Source organism: Falco rusticolus, chromosome 19 (genome assembly GCF_015220075.1).
Source record: "Falco rusticolus isolate bFalRus1 chromosome 19, bFalRus1.pri, whole genome shotgun sequence".
NCBI classification, from domain to species: Eukaryota; Metazoa; Chordata; class Aves; order Falconiformes; family Falconidae; genus Falco; species Falco rusticolus.
This window is the reverse complement of record NC_051205.1, coordinates 1,986,860-2,009,970: the sequence shown is the minus strand read 5'-3', so window position 1 is coordinate 2,009,970 and position 23,111 is coordinate 1,986,860. Positions and strand designations below refer to the sequence as shown.

General features: G+C 48.2%; 2 protein-coding genes across 2 annotated transcripts; one reads left to right on the top strand and one right to left on the bottom strand.

Annotated features, from left to right (window-relative positions):
- Positions 1–9: 9 nt before the first annotated feature.
- COPA (COPI coat complex subunit alpha) lies at positions 10–20,678 on the top strand. The gene is made up of 33 exons (XM_037370870.1): positions 10–126; positions 311–424; positions 920–993; positions 1,317–1,397; positions 1,693–1,769; positions 2,164–2,273; positions 6,076–6,185; positions 6,779–6,878; positions 7,464–7,599; positions 8,045–8,127; positions 8,700–8,850; positions 9,265–9,331; positions 9,449–9,524; positions 11,565–11,647; positions 12,631–12,770; positions 13,677–13,762; positions 14,152–14,290; positions 14,642–14,804; positions 14,905–15,051; positions 15,326–15,515; positions 15,640–15,735; positions 16,104–16,192; positions 16,433–16,556; positions 16,852–16,941; positions 17,032–17,141; positions 17,322–17,399; positions 17,596–17,664; positions 17,887–18,023; positions 18,627–18,813; positions 18,898–19,008; positions 19,232–19,393; positions 19,494–19,688; positions 20,015–20,678. The coding sequence occupies exons 1-33, from the start codon at positions 87–89 to the stop codon at positions 20,072–20,074; spliced, it is 3,675 nt and encodes a 1,224-aa protein (XP_037226767.1). The 5' UTR covers positions 10–86; the 3' UTR covers positions 20,075–20,678.
- Positions 20,679–21,187: 509 nt separating this feature from the next.
- Positions 21,188–23,111, bottom strand: S100A11 (S100 calcium binding protein A11). Its single transcript, XM_037371136.1, has 3 exons — positions 22,980–23,111; positions 21,715–21,852; positions 21,188–21,466 (listed from the first exon to the last, which is right to left on the bottom strand). Exons 1-3 carry the CDS (start codon positions 22,980–22,982, stop codon positions 21,323–21,325), a joined length of 285 nt encoding a protein of 94 aa, XP_037227033.1. The 5' UTR covers positions 22,983–23,111; the 3' UTR covers positions 21,188–21,322.

Below are 23,111 nucleotides of genomic sequence, written 5' to 3'. Positions count from 1 at the left end.
TGGCGGAAGCGGAAGTCAGCTGGGGGCACTTCCGGAGCGCCGACGTGGAGGGCCGGGACCGGTGCTGAGGGCCGGGCCGCAGGGCGATGCTCACCAAATTTGAGACTAAGTCGGCCCGGGTGAAAGGTAGTGGCGGGCCTGGCCTTGGGGCGAGCTGGGAGCCCCTGGGGAGGCCGTGCGGGAGCTCCCACCCACCCCGGGGGCTCCTGAGCGGAGGGGCGGGCGGGCGGCGACCCCCAGGGCCGCTCTGGGCCCCGGGGCTGCCAGGTGCGCGGAGGCCTGGCGGTCACGTCTCTTTGTGCCTCGGCAGGGCTCAGCTTTCACCCTAAGCGGCCGTGGATCCTCACCAGCCTGCACAATGGCGTCATCCAGCTGTGGGATTATCGGATGTGCACCCTCATCGACAAATTTGACGAGCACGACGGTCAGTGGGCTGGTGGGAAGCGTTGGGACCTGGTTGTGGTGGAACACTGGGGTGCAAGAGGAGAAAGGGAGGCTCTGCTGACGTGTTACTGAGGCCTCTGCTTGTTCTACTTGAGCCTCTCGGTTTTAGCCTGTGTGTTTTTTTTTTTTTTTTTTTTTTTTTTTTGTGGCCGGTTTGCTGGCACTGAGCACTGCTTGCACCGGCATAAAGTGAGGAAGAAGTTTTGTTTCTGGAATGAAAATGAATTTGGAAATAAAGATCTGAAGGGTCTGGGTGGTTTGTGATGGGTTGCTGGAGGCATCTTGATGGAAGGGAATGGGTTTGGGAATGGGCTTTCAGTCTGTTGCGTGACTTTTTATTGTTGTTTTGAAGCTCTTAATTTATCAATAGCAGCAGGAGTGAGAAGGAGCATGAATTCTAGTCCTTAAGTAGTGCAAGGGATGGCTCCAACTGTCAGCCACCTTACTGTGTCCAACCTGCTCTTCCTCTTTGTAGGACCTGTTCGAGGTATTGATTTCCACAAACAGCAGCCTCTGTTTGTTTCTGGAGGTGATGATTACAAAATAAAGGTAAAATTTTACCCCTTTAGCTCTTGTTCTCTAATGGGCATCATCCAGGGAAGGCAATGTGCAAAGGAACCGGTTAAAAGATGAGCCAAAAATGTGCGTGGGAGGGAAATAGGGTTTGGAATTGTGATTCTCCAGTTTTAGGGATGTTAGAGTTAACTGCAATGAGGTGAAGCCTCGTTGTAGCTTCGTCGTAGCTGGCATTAGTAACACATTTTAAAATGGAAGAGAAGGGCTTGTAGGTCAACTGAAATGTGAGAATGTACACAAAAAAATCCAGCAGGCAGTGGCACGTACCATCATTGTTATGCTTCTGTGTTGTTCAGGTCTGGAATTACAAATTGCGCCGTTGTCTCTTCACTCTGCTGGGGCACTTGGATTATATCCGCACTACCTTCTTCCACCACGTAAGCTCCTCTCGTACTTACCCCAGTGATGGCTGCCTGCTCCCTTTGTGCGTGAAAGAGAACCTTGTGCTTCCCTGGATGGCAGTTTTTGTAAAAGAAATGGGGCTGGACCTGCTGATGTGAGCTCCGGATATGGTAGCCTTCTGTAGAGGTGTAAGAGGCATTGATTCTGCCTCCACGTTCTTAAATAAGATTTACAAAGGGTCATTCCTGGGGACAGTTGGAAAATGCCACGTTGGGAGGGAATGTCTGGGGTGTCTAACGTTTCATATACAGAATACTTTTCTCTTTTTAGGAATATCCTTGGATCCTGAGTGCTTCTGATGACCAGACCATTCGGGTTTGGAACTGGCAGTCCAGAACTTGTGTTTGGTAAAATCAACGGTTGCTTTAAAAAATAACTACACGATTTGTGCGCGAGCTGTCTTCATCTGTTCTTTTCAAGCCGAAGCCATGCTTAGTTGAAGGAATAGAACTGGCAAAGAGAACTGATCAGTTATGAGTATTTCCATCAGTTTTGTCTTTTGCATATTTATTCTGATGCCACGAGACTTGTATTCATAAATTCACGTGTTGTTTGGTTGAAAATCTGTGGAGGTTAAAATGTGTCAGTGCCAAAGCCTGCAGAGTTACTGGTATCAGAAAGTTGACCCTTGAGTGCTGTCTGTAAGAACAAATAAGAGCCTCTTACTGTTCGTGCAAATTGATAATATTATAATTTTATAATCTTATGTTTAAACGGTATTTTCTGTCCTTTTTGTTGCAGTGTGCTGACAGGACACAACCACTATGTGATGTGTGCCCAGTTTCACCCCTCTGAGGACCTGGTAGTGTCAGCCAGCTTGGATCAGACTGTGCGCGTTTGGGATATTTCTGGTGAGCTGCCCAGATCAAGGGGTGCCCAGTGGCAAAGCCCACTTCAAAACTGCAATTGCTGAAAGCCAAGCGAGACAGGAGAGAGCGGTTCAGATCTGACAGCAGGAAGAGTAGCCTGTTGATTGCAGCAGCCCCAGGCAGAAAATTAAAAATTCTCTATTGACGGGAACCTGTTCCCCTCAGTTTCAGTGAGGTTGTAGGATGTTGGCTGGAAGGGACCTGTGGGCGTCATCCAGTCTGCTCTTTTCCTTGGAGCAAGTCTTCTGCGACAGTAGGCGAGGTGAGCTGTAGCTTTGTGCAGCCAGAAAAACCGCTAAAGATGGAGATTCTGCAACGTAATCTCCCAGTCTGGTTGTAGAGCCAATATAGGCAACGAATATTGCTGTCAGAAGGGACGTAGTGTTGTCAACTGATCAGCTTTGCAGATGTGCCAGGCTTGTAGGAGGATTTTAGAAATATCTGGATCACCTTTATCCCCTTGAAAAAGTCCTGGAGGCAGCAAGAAGTCATTTGTTCTGAGAGAAAGATAAAAAGGCTTCGGTCTGGATTGCAAAAAGGGTTTTGGGTTTTTAGGGTTGTTTTTTTTTTTTTTTAGGGAGTTAGGTTGTGGGTGGTGACAGGAAGATGATAGTAGGAATTCTTTCATCTATTTCAGTCTGCTTGTCTGTTTTGTAAAATGAAGCATGGCCTAAAGATCAAAGCAGGAGCTGCAAGTCAAAACTGAAGTACTTCACCGGTATCTTAGCTATTTCTTAGTTACAGCTAGGCCACAGGGTGACTGGAATGAAATATGATCCCTAAATGAAAAAGCTAGAAATAAAGAAAATATGAGATGGGGGGCAAGAGACTGGTGGGAGGCAGGTGGGGGCAGTACTGGTGGTGTTACAGCATAAACTGTTCTAGAGACAGACTTTGTCTGACCTGCCGCTCTCGCCATTGCAGCTTTGGTTGGGCACACTGCGTTGTTTGTGGTACACGCTCAGACATGGCCAGCTGTGTCAACAGTAGGGGCTGGGGACAGGATATCCTGGTTATTTAAAACCTGTCCCCCTCTCTGTACTGCCAGCCTGGGGAGTTTAACAGCTATTCTGCCAGTAAGCTTTGCTGCTGCATTCTCCCACAAACACTCTCTCTCAGCAGAGTTCCAGCTGCCAAATTGATTTGGAGATAGTACAGACGTTTTTTCTCAGCTGATATGTGATGAGGGGTTTTAGAGACATGCTGAATTATTGACTCAGCTGTCGCTCCAGTCAGACACGACACTACAAGAATACTAGTGCATGGAAAAAACCTACAGAGAGATGAGAAACGGATTCAAAATGCAATTCCGCTCCCCCAGTTTTTCCCCAGAATGACTTACATCCTTAGCAGGATTCTGTTCTGGCTCTAGCAGTCTGCTGGGAAGGGTTATTTCCCCATTTTGTCTGACGTCTGTCGTGCACATAATCCTAATTGGAGAGTGCATCATTTGATGTTGAGCTTTAACTTAATTTCTGAGTGCTGCTGTTACCTTGCCGCTTCTGCTGACATCAGGGGGAACTTTTTTTCAGCAGGTTTTGGGATTACGAGCACTGCTTCTTTGAGGCCCTCAGTTAAATGAGTTTAAAGGTCACATTCCAAAATCCTCCTCCCCAAACTGTCAGCCTCAGCAGAGAGTGTGAGGGATGAGGAGTGTGACCCAGGCTGGGCACCCCAGCATGAAGATGGCCCTGTTGTTCCAAATTCCTATATGGATAGCATTCCTTGGTTTGAAACCTGCTGATAAAGGATGTTCGATGCAAAACAAGTTTGCTCAACGTTAATGCTAATGTCCTGAGAGAGACTGTGTGAATGCAGTCAGAATAAGCTTGATTGTATATATTAAAATGCATGAACATTTGTGTTGGATTATTCACCTGTGCTGTGGAATGAAGTCTTTGCTCATGATGCTGATATTAACCTGCAGAAACGACAAAAATCTTCTCTTTTTCTCTGTCTCTTTGTAAGTATTAACCCCTGAGGAGGTTGTTAGTGGTCCTACCCTGATCAGAGTGCTCTAACATCACACACCAACTCCTGTTTAACCTTACTCGTGGTTGGCAAATAGCAGTGTCTGATGCTTGGCAGGAAACTTCTTTATTCTGTCAGGGCTCTGTTTAGTCCATCTGCGTGACCAGCTTAAGAGAGGATCAGCTGAGGGTTTGGGCTGGCAGTGCTGGGAAACCCTGGGACTGGGAGGACTTGAGCTGAGAGCGCCCTGATAGCGTCTGTAGGACCTGGACTGTCTCTCCCTGAGCACCCTCAGTGGATGTCTGTTGGTGGCTGGCAAAACCTTTGGTACAACTTCAGCTTCCACTGGGGTTCTCTAATTGCTCACTGAACGTGGATGGATTACAGGACAGGAAGGAACTCGAGCTGAGCAATGAAAGAGTCTGTACCCAAGAGCCATCTTTAGTTTCCATTGAAGGAGAGAGTAGAGCAAAAGAATTTTCAAAGGACCGTCTGTCATCTTCCTTCTCTCCTAATTTGCAACTTGTTATTCACAGTTAGCATGTTTCCCTTTTACTCTGGTTATTTTCATATCTGTTCTCCTGAGTGCTCGTGTGCATGTTGAGCTGAGTCTCCTTTACAGGTTTGGGATTTTTTTTTTTAACAGCTGTCCTCAGAATGCCTAGTATCTGCCTTTCTGCTACATGTCCCTTTTCTAGCCCTGCTCCCTCCCCAGAGCAACACAAGAGGCTGGTGTGTTCTGTGAGTGTCCTGCCTTCCCTCTCGATTTGTGCAGTTACGCCAGAAATTTTCCACTTGTCTCCCAGTCCCGTTTCACTGGCTTGTCAAAGGCTCAAGTATTTTCTCTTCCAAAAGAAGAGAAAATGTTTCTTCGCTCATCTTTCTTGGGTTACATGCTTTATTCCTCCTTTCTGGGGTACTTTGTTAGAAGTATCTACTCAGCCATTCGGGTCCTTCACCGTTAGCCATCTCTATGTGCACCTTACTCAGAGCATTTGTGCTTTGCTCTGAGACGCTGCTTAACGCGTTGGTTTCATTAGACTAACTTCGCCAGAGAGGTTATTGGGCTGTTAATCCATGAGGAATTTGGGAATCAGAATTGCAGCAAGAAAATAATTTTTGTCTTCAGTATTGTTTGTTTTCTTCTTATACTTCCCTCTCTGCTGGCATCCATACCAGTGCAATTCTACTTTCATCCAAGATGTTTTTTTCTTATTCTTGCTAAATTTCATGATAGCATCATTGGGCCAAGTACTTTTAAATAGAAAAGCGTGTTTTGGAGTGTTATATGTGCAGTCTTTTCCTTGTGCACTGCTGGAGGAGGAGCTATTTTCGATTCTCAGTTTCTTTACTGTGTTCTGTTGGGTTTTAGTGAAGGATAGCAGAGGTATCATTTTAGGTCCTGAAAATATTTTGTCGGGGCAGTTTGTCCGAATCCATAACCAAGAGGTCATCAGAGCAGTGTGGGTGGAAGCCCCCTGAAAGGTGCAAGCTCAGATTAGCTGAGGGGTGAGAGGGGGAGAAATGGGAATGTGTCAGTCCTTCTTTGCTGAGGTGCTGCTGTCTGTGAGGCGATCCTTCCTATGATTTGCTGCATTGCAGACTTTCCTTTTGGTGTGTCTCATCTGAGCTCGTGCATTTGGAGGAAGTGGAAGGGAGTCCTGGGTGTTCCTCGCTGTCTTTCCAGTTCTCATCTGAAGATGTGTGTAAACAGCACAGGAGAGTGCTCCACTTGTTAAATTAGAAACATTGTCTTGATAATACAATTTTTGCTTCCTCCACCCCTGCTTCTCCTTCCTCTTTGTTCCACAAGGCCTAAGGAAGAAAAACCTGTCCCCTGGAGCTGTGGAATCGGATGTCAGGGGAATAACGGGGGTGGATTTGTTCGGGACAACAGATGCGGTTGTGAAGCACGTTCTTGAGGTACAGAGTCAACGTGTGTGTGCAGTACAGTCTTTTCAGATTTATTTAATGAAAACTCTGTGGTGTAAATGATCCTCTAAACCCCCAGAAAAATAGCAGAGCAATAAAGAGTTGAAACACCTGACTCTGCTCTATGGAGTTATATGCCCTTGTAGATTATGGCATAACTTTTTCTGGAGTTTAAAATCTGGAGATGTTTGCACTGTAACCAAACAAAGATGGTTTTCTCTGTACAGCCAAAAGCTCAGTTAAATAGCAGATGTTATTACCTTGTGTTACTGGAAGCAACAGAGGCGATTATGGTAGAGACAGCCTTCTGCAGCAGCTTGTTAAAGCTGGGAAGCAGCGCTGCTCTGCTGCTGAGCTTCAGCTTTGCTCTACTGGTGAAGAACAGTATCCGCAAGGCTTATTATTGTGGGCATCTATAATCTTACTATCTGTAAGCGTCTGGTACGAGCAGCGTGGTGTATAAAAACAGAGAAAGCTGTGTCTTGGCAAGCCTGCCTGCGGTCTCTGTTGCTTCGTCCTTCCTTTGCTCGTTCCGTTCAGCCACCAAATTGCTTCAAGTGACTGTTTTCTTTTTTTGCCTGTAGGGCCATGATCGTGGGGTGAACTGGGCCGCCTTCCACCCTACAATGCCACTTATTGTGTCGGGAGCTGATGATCGGCAGGTGAAGATCTGGCGGATGAATGGTAAGAGCATTCTCTAGGGGGAGCCCACAGGGAGAAGGGAGTTAAGAGTTGAAATTTATGTTTGGACATCTGTAGGCTGAACCTTGGAGGTAATTTACACTTTGCAAACATGTCTGTATAGTAGAGTGGTGAATAATCCCAAGCGACATTGGCTTTTGCAATTTGAGGAGAGCTCAGTTCTCTGGCAAACGCTTCTTTTGGTATGTACACATTGCTGAGCAGAGGCTTGTAGGAGTAGAAAAACTTGACTCTGAAGTTTTTTTGAATATGCACCGATGGAATAAGAAAGGGAGATGACTTGAAAGCTAGAAGCCCTCTGTTGGGGATGGTTGTGCTTTTGTCAGCTCAGTCCAGCTCAACTATATACAATTCTTAGCAGCTCTTTAGTAATCTGGCCTAGCTGCCTCTGTCGGGTGGGCTGTGCTAGTGGTTAGAGAGAGATCATAAATGAAAATGGCAGAGAATGGTTAGTAACTAGTGGCTGATGCAGTTTGCTTTGTAATGAAGTGCTTGCTATACTTCTGCTGTGGCAGAGTTTTACCTGTTTAAGCATTATTTTCCTCATTCTTTTCCACTTCTGGTTAGAATCGAAGGCCTGGGAGGTTGACACTTGCCGGGGGCATTACAACAACGTCTCGTGCGCTGTCTTTCACCCACGGCAGGAACTAATCCTCAGCAATTCAGAAGACAAGAGCATCCGTGTCTGGGATATGTCTAAACGGTTAGTGCGTGTCAGGCATCTGACTCAATCTTATTATGACAGTTCTTACACGTATGAAAGACCTACAGTTATTCTTAGAGAAACTGAACACTCGCAGTTCTTAAAACATCAGTGCTAGCGTTTGAAAACTTGTGAGCGAGAAGTCATGTTTTTCACATTTTCTGTCCCTTTGAGACACGTTAAGAGCAAGGCTTGTAATTGTCTGAAAGCCAGTGGGAGAGGGCTGACTTGTCTAGTGATGCTGCTGCTGAAAATATGTTAAATGAGAATATATTATTTGACAGAAGGCTTTGAATACAGTGTTTTGAACTCTCAGTGGATTCCTTGTGCTGAATGCTAGGGATAGTCTCTGTGGCAAAGCTTAGGGTCTTCGTTTTGAGAACTGAAGTTTGCACCAAGGTTTCCATTTAGTTTATATTCCTTATTCCTTCTGTTGCGTGTTTAGCACGGGAGTCCAGACCTTTCGGCGTGATCACGATCGCTTTTGGGTATTAGCTGCTCATCCCAACCTCAACCTCTTTGCTGCAGGTAAAAAAAAAAACAACGCCTACTTGGTGTCTGGCAGGTTGCTTTGAAGAGAAAATGTATTCCATATAGAAATCCGTATAGGATTTGCCTTTTTTTAGAACACTTTGCAGAACACACTGAAGTGCAGATGCTTTTATTGAATGTATCATAGGGAAAAGATCCTTTAGTGGAACAGAATCACATTGTATCAGCTCTAGTTCAAAGCTAGAAGAAGATAGCCTCTGCATTAAGTAGCTAAATGCTCTAAGGCTGAAGGGATGGGACAGATCCTAGGGGAACCCACGCTGGAGTATTAATACTTACAGAAACGCGTGAGAGTGAAGCAAAGTATTTCTAGAAGAGTTTCAGAGCTTAGATTTATTAGGAAACCCAGAGTGGGGTGTGTGAGCCCTTAGGAAAGAAGTGGAATCACTTAATTCGGTCAGGCCGAGGAGTAGCAGGTAGGGCTGGCAGTCACTGGTTATGAGTTTTGTTGGCTCTTGGTTTGAAGGGTTCGGTAATGTCATCTCCTTAATGAGGAAAACCCACAAGATTTCCTTCCCATGTTTGAGTTCTCGTGTGCTTTTTCTCAGGCCACGACGGTGGAATGATTGTGTTCAAACTGGAGCGTGAGAGGCCTGCGTATGCTGTGCATGGCAACATGCTGTATTATGTGAAGGACCGTTTTCTCCGCCAGCTTGATTTCAACAGTTCAAAAGACGTCGCTGTCATGCAGCTGCGAAGGTAGGAGATGGGTGCTCGTCACCTTACAAGAGGCGTTGCCAGTATCTTGAATCCCTTAGTAGTTTCTCGCTTACAGATATATCGTGTTGTTGTGGTCACATACCTCAGTTTCAGTTGACTTTTCGGTCAGATGAACTTAGGAAGCCTACAAGAAGTTTTTGGGGGTCAGTTTATATCTGCATAGATAGAAAGGGTTTTTTTAATTAGTTTTACGTTTCAAACTGAAATGGCAGCTCTTTCATTTATGAAACACTGATGTTCTTACAGTGTTTCCAAGCTGTTTTGATTCAGGAAAATAATTAAATTTTCTGGTAGTCAATATATTTCAGAAAAAGTGTTTATCAGAAGATGACTTTTGGTAGAAATAGCCTTGGTCCACTCTAATTTTCTCCTTCCTCCATGACTTTTTTTCAGTGGTTCCAAGTTCCCTGTGTTCAATATGTCATACAACCCAGCTGAGAACGCTGTCCTTCTCTGCACAGTAAGTCAGTTTTGCTGATTTCTTAGCACATAATGTGCTAAAAAACTTTCCTCAAGGCTGTGAAGGTTGGTTCTGTGAAATCCTATCTCAAAATGGGTTTTTCCCCCTTCTCTGCAGAGAGCCAGCAACTTAGAGAACAGTACTTACGACCTATACACCATTCCCAAGGATGCAGACTCCCAGAATCCGGATGGTAGGCACTTCTTATTTCACATTAATCCTTGCGAGTGTTTGCTGCTGTGTAGCTGTCCCCTCCCCCACTCTCCAACTGTGTGTATGTTACATATAAAAAAGCTTCATTTCTCTAAGCCTCTCTTGTTGGAGTCTTTCTCTGTGTTTCCCAGTGCCCCTGCAGCACACATCATTTGGCAGGCTTCCTGCTCACTATATCACACTACACTGACTTGAAAAATTCATGTTCATCCCAAACTTTTACTGCTACAAATATATATTTTATAATTTCGTTATTAGGAACTTTCTGTTTTCCCTTTTGACGCAGCAGGCAGCCTTCCTGGCTTGTCAACAGAGATGGATTTTAACCAGATATGTTTGGTTCTAAGAGGTTTTATACTCTGAAAAGTGGCTGTAAAATGACAATGCCAGGGTGCCAGCAGTCATTCTTCCTCTCGGCAAATTCCAGATCAGTTTTGTGCAATTTACAAGTCAAAAGATGATTTAGAATTATTTTTTTTTCCTTTCTCCTAACTATGAATTTCATTTGGGATCTGAAACTCCAGCTGGTTCCTCCTGCCTCTGTCGTCACAGCAGTAAAGATTTTAAAATGAGTGGGAGTGATGAATGAGTTATTCTGGAATCCAGCTCACTTGTTCATAGATTTATTGATTTCTGTGGGTCTAATGAAGGGAGGATTTCTTTGCTGAGTACAGTCAGCATGTGTATTAGAAGAGAGGAGGAGAAAGGGAGTTTTTTAGTAACTCTGTCTAGATTAAATGTTACGGAATATGTTTCAAATACTTAGTTTGATTGAAATGTTTAAAGCTGACTTGTGTGGGGGCACCCAGCTTTTAACTGTTTTAAGTGAGGAAAGAGGATATTCTTCTTCCAGAGAAAGGAATGTCAAGGCTTCAGGAAAACCATACACTTCTAGTGCATTTTCAAGAATAGTGTAAAATTCTACTGGTTGATAAGTATCTTCTCCAGCAAGCTGCTAGGCATGCAACCTTCTGATGATTTCCCAGGGCTATATTGTAGGTATTTAAGAGGTGCCTTGGAATCGTCGTCCTCATGTCCTTCAGATTATTTACCTGACCAGGAAGCTAAGCTTTCTTATCACTCTTTAACAGTCTTCTGGGTAATATATTTCAAACGTTTTTTGCCTGATCTACAGTCAGTGATAAAGGCTTCAAGCCAGTAAAAACGCCAAGTTTTGGGCATTCAGAAGAACAGGTGGAGTTGCCATTGGAAAACCCTGAGTGGAGCAGGGATTTGAATTCAGACAAGTCTTTCTTGTGTTGGGTAGTAAATGAGGGCTGAGGGGTGAGGCAGTTGTGTTTAAGTCACCATTTGTCAGGATGTAAATCTGCCGCAGATGGCTCTATGCTTGGTGTAGTGTGTGTGTCTCCAAAAACGCTCGTGTTGAGCAGCGGGACCGGCGAGAACAGGCTGAGAACTAAAGAAGATTTTATTTTACCAAAACAGCAGCCGCTCTGTCTCTTCATTTCTCTGTTCCCTTCTGCTGCTGCAAAAAGCCTTCTCCACATCCGAAGCCCATCCTGCAGCACTGTTCTTTCTGTGCTGTCTGACACGCTGTGTTTGTATTAGCATTTTAGAACTGGGAGAACAGCTGCGTGCTGGGGAGAGCGCAGCCTTTCTCCTCCAGCTCGTTATATCGGTTTACAGGGGGGAGAGAGAAGGGGGGCTTACATTGAAGCCGGGACCCTCGCTGCTCGGTTCGTTTGGCCAGCAAGGCTCTGCTCGTTAGCTTGACAGACGGTGCTGTCGCCCAGGATGGCCCGCTTCAGCGCCAAGCAGTGGCACTGGCGTTCCAGCCAGCCACTTGTGCCTTGGCTGGAGAGAAGGGCTGGCGCTGGCCACGCTGAGATCTGAAAGGACATGGGGGGAGGAAACGAGTCTTGTGCATAGCCTCAGGTTAAACATGAACGAGTAGGAGGCAGCTCCAACAGCCAAGATGGGATCAAACAAGACTGACTAATGTGTTGCCGTAAGAGCCTGCCAGAGGTTTTATTCACTGCCTGCGTTTTGCTCTTCCTAGCCCCTGAAGGGAAACGCTCCTCCGGGCTCACAGCTGTGTGGGTAGCTCGTAACCGCTTTGCAGTCCTGGATCGCATGCACTCGGTAAGGGGACAAGCTTAATAGGGTCATCTTTTTAACGGGGTATGCTGCCATTTGGAAGCATGCAGATGGAAAGCGGGGAGGTTGGGTTAACGGAATTATTGGAGATCCAAGTAGACTGGCAAAGCTTTGTCAGTAGAGAGTGGGCTGCAGACGTACACAAAGAAATGTAATACAGTGGAAATGTAATGAGTTGAAATGTTATTTAACTTTAACGGTAAGTCTCAGCTCAGCGGCTGGAAGCCTGCTACAGCAGGTGACTTCAGGAATGAAAACGGGCTGGAACAGGACTGTGGAACCACCCAGGTTGCTTTCACAGCATGCAAGTAATGGGGAAATGGTGAAAATACAGGTTAGATTTTTAATAAAGCTCTTTGTTCTCGCTTGTGGAGTGCAGTAGGAGAAAGGAGGAGGAAAGACAGTCACGGAAAGTTTTCCCTGCTTGGATTTATTTCATGTGAAGGGAAATTAAGTCTTGCTCTTTGTCCCGTGCAGGGTATTGTAATTTATTTATTTTTGTTTTTTTTAAATTCACAGTGTTTTTTGGCTTAGTAGTTTCAAGTTTATTTCATGGGTATTCTGTTACTTCTCCCTGCCTTCCCCTTCTCCACTTGCCGCTTCTCCCCTCTCAACTTCCTCATTTCCTTTTTCTATCTACACTGTGTTCTCTCTCACTTCTCCCTAATATTTACTTTGTTCATATGCTCATTGTAGAGAGAACTTGCAAACTGTATCAGCCAGCTAGTAATGACGGCAGTGGGGCTGAAACAAAGCATACACTCTGTCTGCACCTGGCAAACTTGTGGTTGGGTTTTCTAGCAGGATGAAGTCTGATCCTGCCATTAGCAAGGCTGCGTCTCTTATTTTGGCCTCTTGTCACTCGGGTTCAGCTATACAAAAAATCTGAGTTAAAATAATCCTGAATTCCTTTGTGTAATCTACCTAACTTGCCCTGTGCTGTTACATTTCCTCTCACCAAATGGCAGATCCTAATCAAAAACCTGAAGAATGAGATCACGAAGAAGGTGCAGGTGCCGAACTGTGATGAGATTTTCTATGCTGGCACGGGGAACCTGTTACTGAGAGATGCAGACTCCATCACCCTCTTTGACGTGCAGCAGAAGCGGTAAGATCCAGTCTGCTGGGAAAAGTTTTAATATCGTAATCCTGCTGGCGTATGCCCTCTGGGGACAAGTAATAGCTATTAATGCACTCCAGAATTTAGCATCAGCTGCAGGCTGCGTCAGATTGATCCAAACCACGGCTAACAACTGTTACGAAGAGCAGAATGTAAACATAGCCAAGGTGCAATTTATGCTGCAGGCATGGTGCCATTGATCACAGGGAGATGTGTGCCATACCCTTGTAAATCCTGTGACTACAGAATCGGGGGCTATAAAAGTGAAGAGAAATCAAAAAACCCAAACTCAATCAAGCTAAGCTTGCCTGATGTCTTGTCCCTTAGGTTTTATATCGGCTCAAAATGCTCTTTTGGCAGCATGTTTGTGCTGGTATATGTGTTGCTAGCCACAAAGAAATGGGCAAGGAGTTGGTGCTTTTGGCTATCTCTGTAGGCTTGAGAAGGTTCTGGATTATCTGCAAATAGATACGGTGTATGTTGATTGCGTATGTCCCAGAATTTGCCTCGTTTCCTAATTTGTATGCCTTTGTCTTTCTAGTATTGTTGGGAAAATTACAAGTGAATTAAACAATGCAGATGTTGCTTGGAAAGACCTTATTTCCCTCGTTCTGTTAAACCTACCCCTAAAAGCCCCTCAGGTTTCTAGGTTTGGAAGTCAGTTGTCACTCAGATACATTTGTTATTGCACAGGTATGGAGAGAGGTTTGTTTTGCTGCACTGGGCTGCAGAGTCACTCAGTTCTACCTTATGATTTTATAGTCCAGAATGGCAAAAAGGGGCTTCAGAGCATCTGTAAATTGGGTTGGGGCTATTGGGCACGGGTAGTTACCATACAGAGCTTGCTGTGGAGGGGTGTTGTTCACCTCTGATGTCATCACTGTCCTTTGCCAGAACTCTGGCCTCGGTGAAGATCTCCAAGGTGAAATACGTCATCTGGTCGGCTGACATGTCCCACGTAGCTCTGCTTGCTAAGCACGGTAAGCATCGGCGGGGTGCAGCGTTTCTCCTGGATCCTGGTGCACGCTAGCTCCTTCCTTGGTTGGGAGCAGAGTCTCTGCTAGAGAAACCATTCCGCGGCTGACGACACTCACAGTGTGGGCCCTGCCGCTTTGTCTCTCCAGCAAAAACCTTTCTGTAAGCTTGTGAAACAGAGAGTTTCTTGTACTCCTCAGAATGATCCAGCTGATCTTTCATAAAGCAAAGGCAGATGGTGACAGTTTACTTGTGGTTGCCATCATCCACTTAGTGTCTGACACAATATAGTTCCTGTTACTGGGACTATGGAAGAGAGAAGCACATAGTTCAGAGGCAGACGTTTAACAGTAGAGGGTTCCCTAACCTTACTTCTTTCGGCTTTCCCCTCCAGCCATCATGATTTGCAACAGAAAGCTGGAATCGCTGTGTAACATCCATGAAAACATCCGTGTTAAGAGCGGTGCCTGGGATGAGAGTGGTGTTTTCATCTATACCACCAGCAATCACATCAAATATGCTGTCACCACAGGGTAAGTCTGGGGGTCGTGTGCCGAGTCATTGAGCTGGCAGGCCTTGTGCAGACTGCCACAGGTTTTTCTTTGGCAGACACCAAAGCTGGTTTTTGTGAAACGACACTTTTATTACAGCGTGGACGTACCCAAAGAGAGCTAGAGCTAAATACTTGTGTTTGGTTGCTTACCCTGCGCACTGGCGTTTCATCGCTGGGCTGGATGGCTGCGGTGTTCATCTGGTTGAGGCTTGCTTTTATAATATGGGTTGAAGTAACATGCAGAGTGTTGAGCCTCCTTTGAGACAGGGAACGTAGTCATACAGATGCGTTGTGTTGGCACTTGTCACGTGTGTGCTGTGTGTCGGCATAGGGATCATGGAATTATCCGTACCCTGGACCTGCCCATCTACGTTACCCGTGTGAAGGGGAACAACGTGTACTGCCTGGACAGAGAGTGCCGCCCCAGGGTCCTCACCATTGATCCCACCGAATTCAAATTCAAGCTGGCATTGATCAACAGAAAGTATGATGAGGTGAGGAGACGGGAGAAACCCTGCACTCCTCCTTGACGTGTACCTGAGGGTAAAAAAGGGACCTTTTGGCAGCTCGAATGCCTGGGCCTTTTCTTTGCAGGTGCTGCACATGGTGAGGAATGCTAAGCTTGTGGGCCAGTCTATCATTGCCTACCTGCAGAAGAAGGGCTACCCAGAGGTGGCCCTGCACTTTGTCAAGGATGAGAAGACCCGTTTCAGCCTGGCACTGGAGTGTGGCAACATTGAGGTGAGGTGGCGGGTGGTGCTGTGAGAAAGGCATGTCCTTTGGGGCATCGCTTCCTTTCTGTTGCCAGGAGGAGGAGGATTGGGAAGAAGTATTAGCTGGGAGTGATAGAGCTGAGGATGACAGCAACCTGAGGTGTAGGCCTTCAGCTGGGGCCGTGATTTAGTGCAGCGATCCTTGTGATCCCATGTTTTCCATCACTGGCATTATCAACAGAAGCCTGCAGAGAAAACTGCTTTCTGCAAAGCCTTTGTAACCATCTCGGTTCTCTTGTTAGATTGCTCTGGAAGCAGCCAAAGCTCTGGATGACAAGAATTGCTGGGAGAAACTGGGAGAAGTGGCACTGCTGCAGGGCAATCACCAGATTGTGGAGATGTGCTACCAGCGCACCAAGAACTTCGATAGGCTCTCCTTCCTCTATCTCATCACTGGCAACCTGGAGAAGCTTCGGAAGATGATGAAGATAGGTGAGTGCCAGGGTGGTGGCAAAGAAGAATGAGGTTAAGAGGATCTGAGTGTCATTCCCAGAGGGAATGAGTGGCTTGGGGGCCAAGAACAGCAAAGCTATCAACTTTTTTTCTTCTGGTTTAGCTGAGATCCGTAAAGATATGAGTGGCCACTACCAGAATGCCTTGTATCTAGGAGACGTGGCAGAGAGAGTGAGGATCCTGAAGAACTGTGGGCAAAGTGAGTAATATCAGACTAACATACGTCCCTGTGGAGAGAAGCTAGAGAGGTTGTTGAGATGAACAGGAACTTTTGGAAGCAGATCCGTGTAATCCCTTACCTAAGAAACTGAGTCAGATGAGCAGAAAGTAACCCAAGAGCTAGAATACTACCTAGGAGACCTGGATCAACTGTAGAGCATATTCAAATGTGTCGTTGCCTGCACATTCTAGTCCTAAATCCAGTGACACCCTAAAGGTGTGATTCTACACCTTGAGATACTGCTCATCTTTCCTTTGTGACAGTGTGGCTGTGTGTGCTGGTGTGTAAAGTTTTCTTTTTCTAGGCAACGAAGAACCTGCGCTTATGTTCGTTACATCTCATTTCAGAGTCCCTGGCCTATCTCACGGCTGCAACTCATGGTCTGGATGAGGAAGCTGAAAGCCTGAAGGAAACATTTGATCCTGAAAAGGAAACGGTTAGCGAACTGACTAATGCTTCCTGAAGTGGGAAGTATTATAGAGTTTGGGAAGAAGGTGACAGTGGGATCTGGTGTTAGTGTGACTGGCTAGGCAGCTCCTTTCTGGCAGGGAGGAACCAGCTCTGTTCCAGTCGCTGCTTATCAGCCTTGAGACTGTCTGTGCTTGAGACTGTGCTGCTTGGAGGTAGTAGGTCAAAGAATGGCGTTGTCCTTATGTGGCCTTTGTTTTCTGCTCAGGTCCCAGAAATTGATCACAATGCAAAGCTGCTGCAGCCTCCTGCTCCCGTCATGCCTCTGGATACCAACTGGCCCTTGCTGACTGTCTCCAAGGGGTTCTTCGAAGGAACCATTGCTAGCAAAGGTATTGCTTTGTGCCTGGAAAGTTGCATTAAGCTGGGATATGCAGAATGGAGATACTTGTTTCCGTGGCTCCTGAACTGTTGCCGTTAATCTCTGAGCTGTTGTGTGTTAGTAGCAGTTAGTTGGAATCCAGCTTGGGATTTACACCACCTTTGGCAGATCTTTCAGATCTTTGGCCTTCTAGCACAGGATGGGACTTGACAATTGGAGGGGAGGGTGCTGGCTTGACATCATTCTTCACTTAACACCTGACCTGCTCAGAGGTGAATAAATGAAGGATCCTGCCCTTTTTGCAGGCAAAGGGGGTGCCTTGGCTGCTGATATTGATATCGACACTGTTGGCACCGAAGGCTGGGGAGAAGATGCAGAGTTGCAGCTGGATGAAGGTGGGTGAATCTATGAGTTTTTCTTGCAGAAGTGTAAGTGTGTGCCTGTGTAAGAGCTCTGACTATTTCCCCCCTGCTGCCTCCATGCAGATGGCTTTGTGGATGCTGGAGAGGGCTTTGGAGAGGAAGGACTAGGTAAAGGACAGGAAGAAGGAGGTGGATGGGAAGTTGAAGAAGATTTGGATCTTCCCCCTGAACTGGTAGGAGGCTTCTTAAGTAGCCCAGCGTAGTTACTTGGGAAGGCAATGACAGCTTGTGGTGATGGTGGAAATGTGTTCTGGGCTTCTTCAGAGACTTGGTCACGACCGCTGTGGCCAGCTCTGATTTCATTTGGGTGCTAGAAACTTCCACACTGATCATAGTGCTGTGTGTTCCCCCAGGATGTTCCTGCAGGTCCTGCAGGAACAGCAGAGGATGGATTCTTTGTGCCACCCACCAAGGGCACCAGCCCAGCTCAGGTAATGGCACAAGTCTTTGCCTTTCTCAGAAGCTTTCTGCTTTGCTGCTGCTTCTTTTGGGTTCAGTCCTTGTTAGCACTCATCTGTGAGCACAAAGTAGGAACTTTAAGGGGAGTTAGGGGTGATGAGAGTAGGTAAGACAGATGTGTGCACGTACACAGTTCCTCTTGTGTATGTTTCCCTTCTGTTCTTGTAGGTGTGGTGTAACAATTCTCAGCTTCCTGTTGACCACGTTCTGGCAGGCTCCTTTGAGACAGCAATGAGAGTAAGTTTCCCCTGGAGTTCCTAGGGAACAGGCCCCTTTGTCCCCATGTATTTTTGTCTCTGATCTAGTCTCAAGCTTCATTTTATGTCCTTTTGTGAATAATTTTGTGCATTGTTTTCTCTGAGTATAAAATAAGAGGTGCTGTGAACCCAAGTGATAGCTGTGTGGGTTTTGTACAGCCCTGGACATCTTTTACTCAGCAGATCAATGCTTCTCTTTCAGCTCCTCCATGACCAGGTAGGAGTAACAAACTTCGGTCCCTACAAGCAGCTGTTCCTGCAGACCTATGCCCGTGGCCGTACGACCTACCAAGCCCTGCCATGTCTCCCTACCATGTATGGATACCCACATCGCAACTGGTAAGCAACTGGGTTAGCTCCTTTTCTGTGCTTTTTTCCTTGTGTTGTATACCTCCCAGATCCTCCTTGACAGTTGTAGCCAGAAACGTCCCTCCCACTGTGAAGGGGGGAGCCTTCCTCTTTGCTGGGTATAAACAGGGAGCGTTCTGACTTTACTGGGATTTTTCTGCTGCCTGCTGTTGGATATAAAGATATTAAAGAACTGCTTTCATATGTGGGTTTTTTTTGGTTTTTTTTTAGAGATTAAAACCAGGGGAGGCAGTTGGGATGCTGTGTTTTTTAGCACTAATGCTTCTGCCTCTCACAAAGCTGGTTTGAGGCATCTAGAGAACCACAGGTGTGTTTTTACAGTGGTGCCTGGAAGCCACTGTAGAAAAACGAGCCAGACTTTCCCAGGCTGCACTAATGCAGAGCTGAGCATTGTGGGTGGCAGCATTATGGAAGCACGGATGTCTTTTGTGCTAAGCTAATGGCAAAGAACGACAGCATGGCCCTAGGTCAAAACGTTTCTGACAAGTGGCAGTCGAGCTGACAGTGTGTGTGTTCCTGCTGGCCTCTGCAGTGGTCCCATTTGTACCCCCAACCCCTCTTTGGTCCCCACAGGAAAGAAGCTGGCTTGAAGAATGCCCTCCCTGCCGTCGGACTGAAACTCAACGACCTGATCCAGCGCCTGCAGCTGTGCTACCAGCTCACTACGGCTGGCAAGTTTGAGGAGGCCGTGGAGAAGTTCCGCTCCATCTTGCTCAGCGTGCCCTTGCTGGTGGTGGACAACAAGCAGGAGATTGCTGAGGTGAGGGGCAGACTCTTCCGTCTGCTGCTGGCGTGGCCATGGGGCAGGAGGCTGACTGCCTGCCTCTGTCTCCCTCTCTGAAAGGCTCAGCAGCTGATAGCCATTTGCCGGGAGTATATTGTAGGACTCTCTATGGAGACTGAGCGGAAGAAGCTGCCCAAAGAGACCCTGGAGCAGCAGAAACGAATCTGCGAGGTACAGAAGCTCCGTGAATTTCCTCACTGTGAGGGGGATAAGGGGGAAGTAGCCTTTGGGTTTAAAAAGGTGTTGGGAATCCTGAATTCTGCCATTTCCTTCTTTAAAGCAGGTGTGGCAGTGGTTACCTGGGAGGGGTTTCTTGCAGCATTTTCAGGGCGTCAGTTACTCACGTGGTTGGTAGTGATTGTATCCTTACTTCCCCTCCTTCTGTCCAATGCAGATGGCCGCCTATTTCACCCACTCCAACCTGCAGCCCGTCCACATGATCTTGGTGCTGCGTACAGCTCTCAACCTCTTTTTCAAACTCAAAAACTTCAAGACAGCTGCTACTTTTGCCCGTCGGCTGCTGGAGCTGGGTCCAAAGCCTGAGGTGGCCCAGCAGGTATGTCCCTGAGGTGCACGGGCAGAAATATCTGCCGTGGCAGCCCCTGCTGGGACTGCTTCCTAGCTGCCCGTCTGGTCAATGTGGTTGGTTCTTGCAGACTCGCAAGATCTTGTCAGCATGTGAGAAGAATCCCACTGACACCTACCAGCTCAACTATGACATGCACAATCCCTTTGACATCTGTGCCGCCTCTTACCGACCCATCTATCGTGGCAAACCCGTGGAGAAGTGTCCACTCAGTGGAGCCTGCTACTGTCCCGAGTTCCATGGGCAGATCTGCCGCGTCACTACAGTAAGGGGGTCTCGACGCCTGTTACCGCCCACTCCTAGCCCGTGGTGTTTCCTTTCAGAATTCCCTTCAGCACCTTCCCCTGTGCTCCCCATAAACTAGCTTGTCATGGGTTGTGGCTCTAGTTGAATATTGGAGGACTTGGCACGTGAGGTGGAGCAGTCTGGGAGTTGTGAAATGCTGTGTAGGTTAAATGCTGCCTTCAGGGACCGACATCGCGGCGATCGGCAGCATGTGTTCTCGAGAACAGGCTAGGCTCTGAACGCTGCACGCAGGGTTGGGCTGTTGCGTTGGTTTTAAGCGTTAATCATCTCCCTTTTATTCCTCAGGTGACAGAGATCGGCAAAGATGTCATCGGGCTGCGGATCAGCCCGCTCCAGTTCCGCTAGGATGTGCCTGTCCTGGGGAGGTGTGAGCTTGGAGGGGAACGGTCCCGTTTCACAGCACAGTGTGCAAACTCGCCTCCCACCATTGCAGCTTTTAGTCTAACCTCCTCACCGTGGCGATGCCTGTGCTGCATCTTACCTGCTTTTCCCCAACCCGGAATGTTGTAGTGAGACTCTTAGGTGCTTCCAAGTAGTAGCAACTTGTGCTTCTGTTTCCACATCCAGCTGATGTGCAGTTTCTATTGTCTCAAGGCAAATCTTTTCCAGATGGTAAAGGGCAGCTCTTGCTGAGCCCTGTTGCTGCACGTAGGAACTGCTTGAGAGGCAGCTGCCTCTTCGACCCTTTAGTGTTAGGCTCCTGGACGAATTGCTCAAAGACCCTGCTGCAGCCTGGACAGCAGGCCGAGCCGAGCCTGGCTCTCCTCGTCAGGATCCGGGGGCCGTGCAGAGCCTGTTCCTGCTCAGGGGCAGCTCTGCTCCCCGCGGAAGTGGCGGGAGAGCAGCTCAGCCTTCAAGTGCTAGTGCTGACTTTTTGTTTTGTTGTCCTAGCAACGTTGCTCGAAATAATCAGCTTCGCTCGTGAATAAAGTGAATTTGACCATCTTGATCTTCCTGTTTTGTAGCTCAGTTGGTCTGACTGAGATAGGTGAGAGATTAGAATTAATTTCTTCTTTTCAATTCCCCCCCCCCCTCTCTTTTGCACTCTTAAGCTGCCAGACTTGGAGGGTTTTGAAGTTCACAGAAAATGGAGGCTGTAGTGCTGAAATAATTTATCAGGCCAGCAGGGGCTGCTTCCGTGAATTATTAGCGTGTAATTGCTGGTGCCGGTGCTCAAATCTATCTGTAATAGAATTGCTCCTGTCTTTGCATTTACCTTGTGTAGTTGTACCCTTTAGTGTTACTGTACCTTTTCCCGTGGTACTTAACAGGCTGGAGGGTCTCCAAAGCCAGGTGGGTTGGAGTTCCCAGCAGTGACAGGGCTGAGAACTCACATGTTCTCACTTCGGTGGAGAAGCAGAGGGCAGGACCTAGAGATCCCGCTCCCTCCGTGGCTGGACTACTTTCCCAGTGCTTTCTCCTCACTCGCCATGCTGAAATAAAACCATGCCTTACACGAGGATTTTAAACCTTTTATTTTACACATAAAAACGAAGAATGTGTATGTCCCTATCTTAAGGGCACTGCTTCCAGCTTTGCATTGGTCTTGTTTGAGGAATGTTGACAGTGGTGGAGGAGACACAGCAACCCGGGCTAGGGCTTGAGTATCAGGGACTCGTGGCAGGCCACGGCGATGCCCCCGATGAGGTTCAGGAACTCCTGGAAGTCTAGCTGCCCGTCGCTATTCAAATCGAGTTTCTTCATCATCCTGTCCACGACGCCGGGGTCCTTCTGATTCTGCAAAAGAGATGGGAATCGATGTCTGCCTGGAGGGAAGGAACTGCCCCACGTGTGGAACTGCAGCAGTGAGGGGGAGAGGGGCTGGCAGAGGGGGGCAGAATCCAAGCGGGCCACGCTTTCGCTTCTGGTGGCAGCGAGCTTTTCCCATTGCCCACCCCGTGGTCTGTGGGTCAGAGGTGTTGATTGCTATCCCAGGGGCTGGAGTGCATGCCGCGGGAAGCTCTTCCGGACCGGATTTTGCTCACCTTTGTGAAGGCAGCCAGCTCGGTGTTCATGAAAGCCACGAATTCCCTCTTGGAGAGCTTGCAGCTGTCCCCTTCACGCCCCGCGTACCGCTGGAAGACGGCCAGCAGGGACTCGATGCAGCGTTCTGTCTCTGTGGGCTGCAGGAGCAAGAGCAAGTTCAGGCGAGCATGGAGCATCGCAGGGAGCCCTGGGCTCGCGGAAGAGCAACCTGATTTATTTCTGGAGCAAGGCTGGGCTGAGAGGGGCCTCCTGCAGTTGCTTTACTCAGAGTTTCTTACGCCAAACCTGTCCAGCTGCATTTTTACTTGGTATTAATTTCTCTGCTGCCTTGGCACAGCGCCGTGGTGCAGGAAGGGCCCAGAGGATCGGGGAGTGGTTCATGGAAAATCCCCCGGGGAGCTGTCAGCTCCCATCAGAGGAGTGTCCTGGACTGTGAAGAGCTTGTGCTGCAACCACAGCGCTGTGCCTGTTTTTTCCATGCTCTCCAGCATGGCTTGGCTGGGGCTGCTTCGCTGGAAAGATAAAAGCCTGTCGTCCCGCCTTGCCCTCCCCCCTTTCCCTCCCCCTGCCCTGCCTGGGCTGAGGACAGACCTGAGTCATGAGAGAAAAATGCAAGCGGAGATGGCTGCAAGCAGGGACTGAGCTGGGCTGGAGAGGGGCGAGGGCGACATGGGGGGCGTGTGGGGCTCTTCCCCTCCCTCTGGCTCTGGTTTTTGGGGAAGGGCAGGGCGGGGGTGAGCTGGGGGGCGTCCACCCTTCCCTGCCTGACCTCAGCATCCTGGGGACTCCTGGCCACATCCTGCCCTGCCTGAGGCTCAGTTCAGCCTTTTATGGTTAATTTTCAAGGAGCCCAGTTGCTTCCGTCCTCAGCCCCTTGGCCCCTCTGCATCCCCCTACCCTGCTGCTGGGGGTGGGATGAGGTGGGGGAGGCAGAGCTGCAGCCCCCAGTCTGATGATGGGCATCGGGAGCAGCAGTGGTGGGAAAAAGGAGGGGAGGGAAGGAGGGGAACAACACAAATGCCACCTCCTAGTCCCCCGCACCTGCAGGGACCCTCTGCCCTCCCTCTCCAGCTCTGACCCCTCTTCCCACGCCCGGGCCCCCTCCCTGGCAGAGATTTACCTCAGCCCTGGGCACTGTCTGCTCTTCCCCGTGCCAAAGCGCCTCTCGCCTTCAGCTCTGGGGCCTCTTGTGGGAAAACCCATTGCCCTCCTGCCCTCACCGAGCTGCCTCTCCCGCCCCAGCCCGGCGTCCCGGCTCACTCACCATGGCTGGGGTGCGAAGGGGGGGCTCAGTCCTCGGCAGGGCCGCGGTGCGATGTGGCACAGCAGCAGCCGGGGCGGTTATGAGCCTCACGCCACAGCCACCGCCCTTCCCGGTGCAGCCAGCGCCCAGCCC

What these genes read in the sequence shown, in the direction of transcription:
- COPA (XM_037370870.1), top strand. Translation starts at nt 87, where the DNA reads ATGCTCACCAAATTTGAGACTAAGTCGGCCCGGGTGAAAG. An exon ending in GTCTGGGATATGTCTAAACG is followed by an intron (nt 7,600 to 8,044) that starts GTTAGTGCGTGT and finishes TTGCGTGTTTAG; the next exon opens with CACGGGAGTCCAGACCTTTC. An exon ending in TGGAGTGTGGCAACATTGAG is followed by an intron (nt 15,052 to 15,325) that starts GTGAGGTGGCGG and finishes TTCTCTTGTTAG; the next exon opens with ATTGCTCTGGAAGCAGCCAA.
- S100A11 (XM_037371136.1), bottom strand. An exon ending in AGCTGGCTGCCTTCACAAAG is followed by an intron (nt 21,467 to 21,714) that starts GTGAGCAAAATC and finishes TCTCTTTTGCAG; the next exon opens with AATCAGAAGGACCCCGGCGT.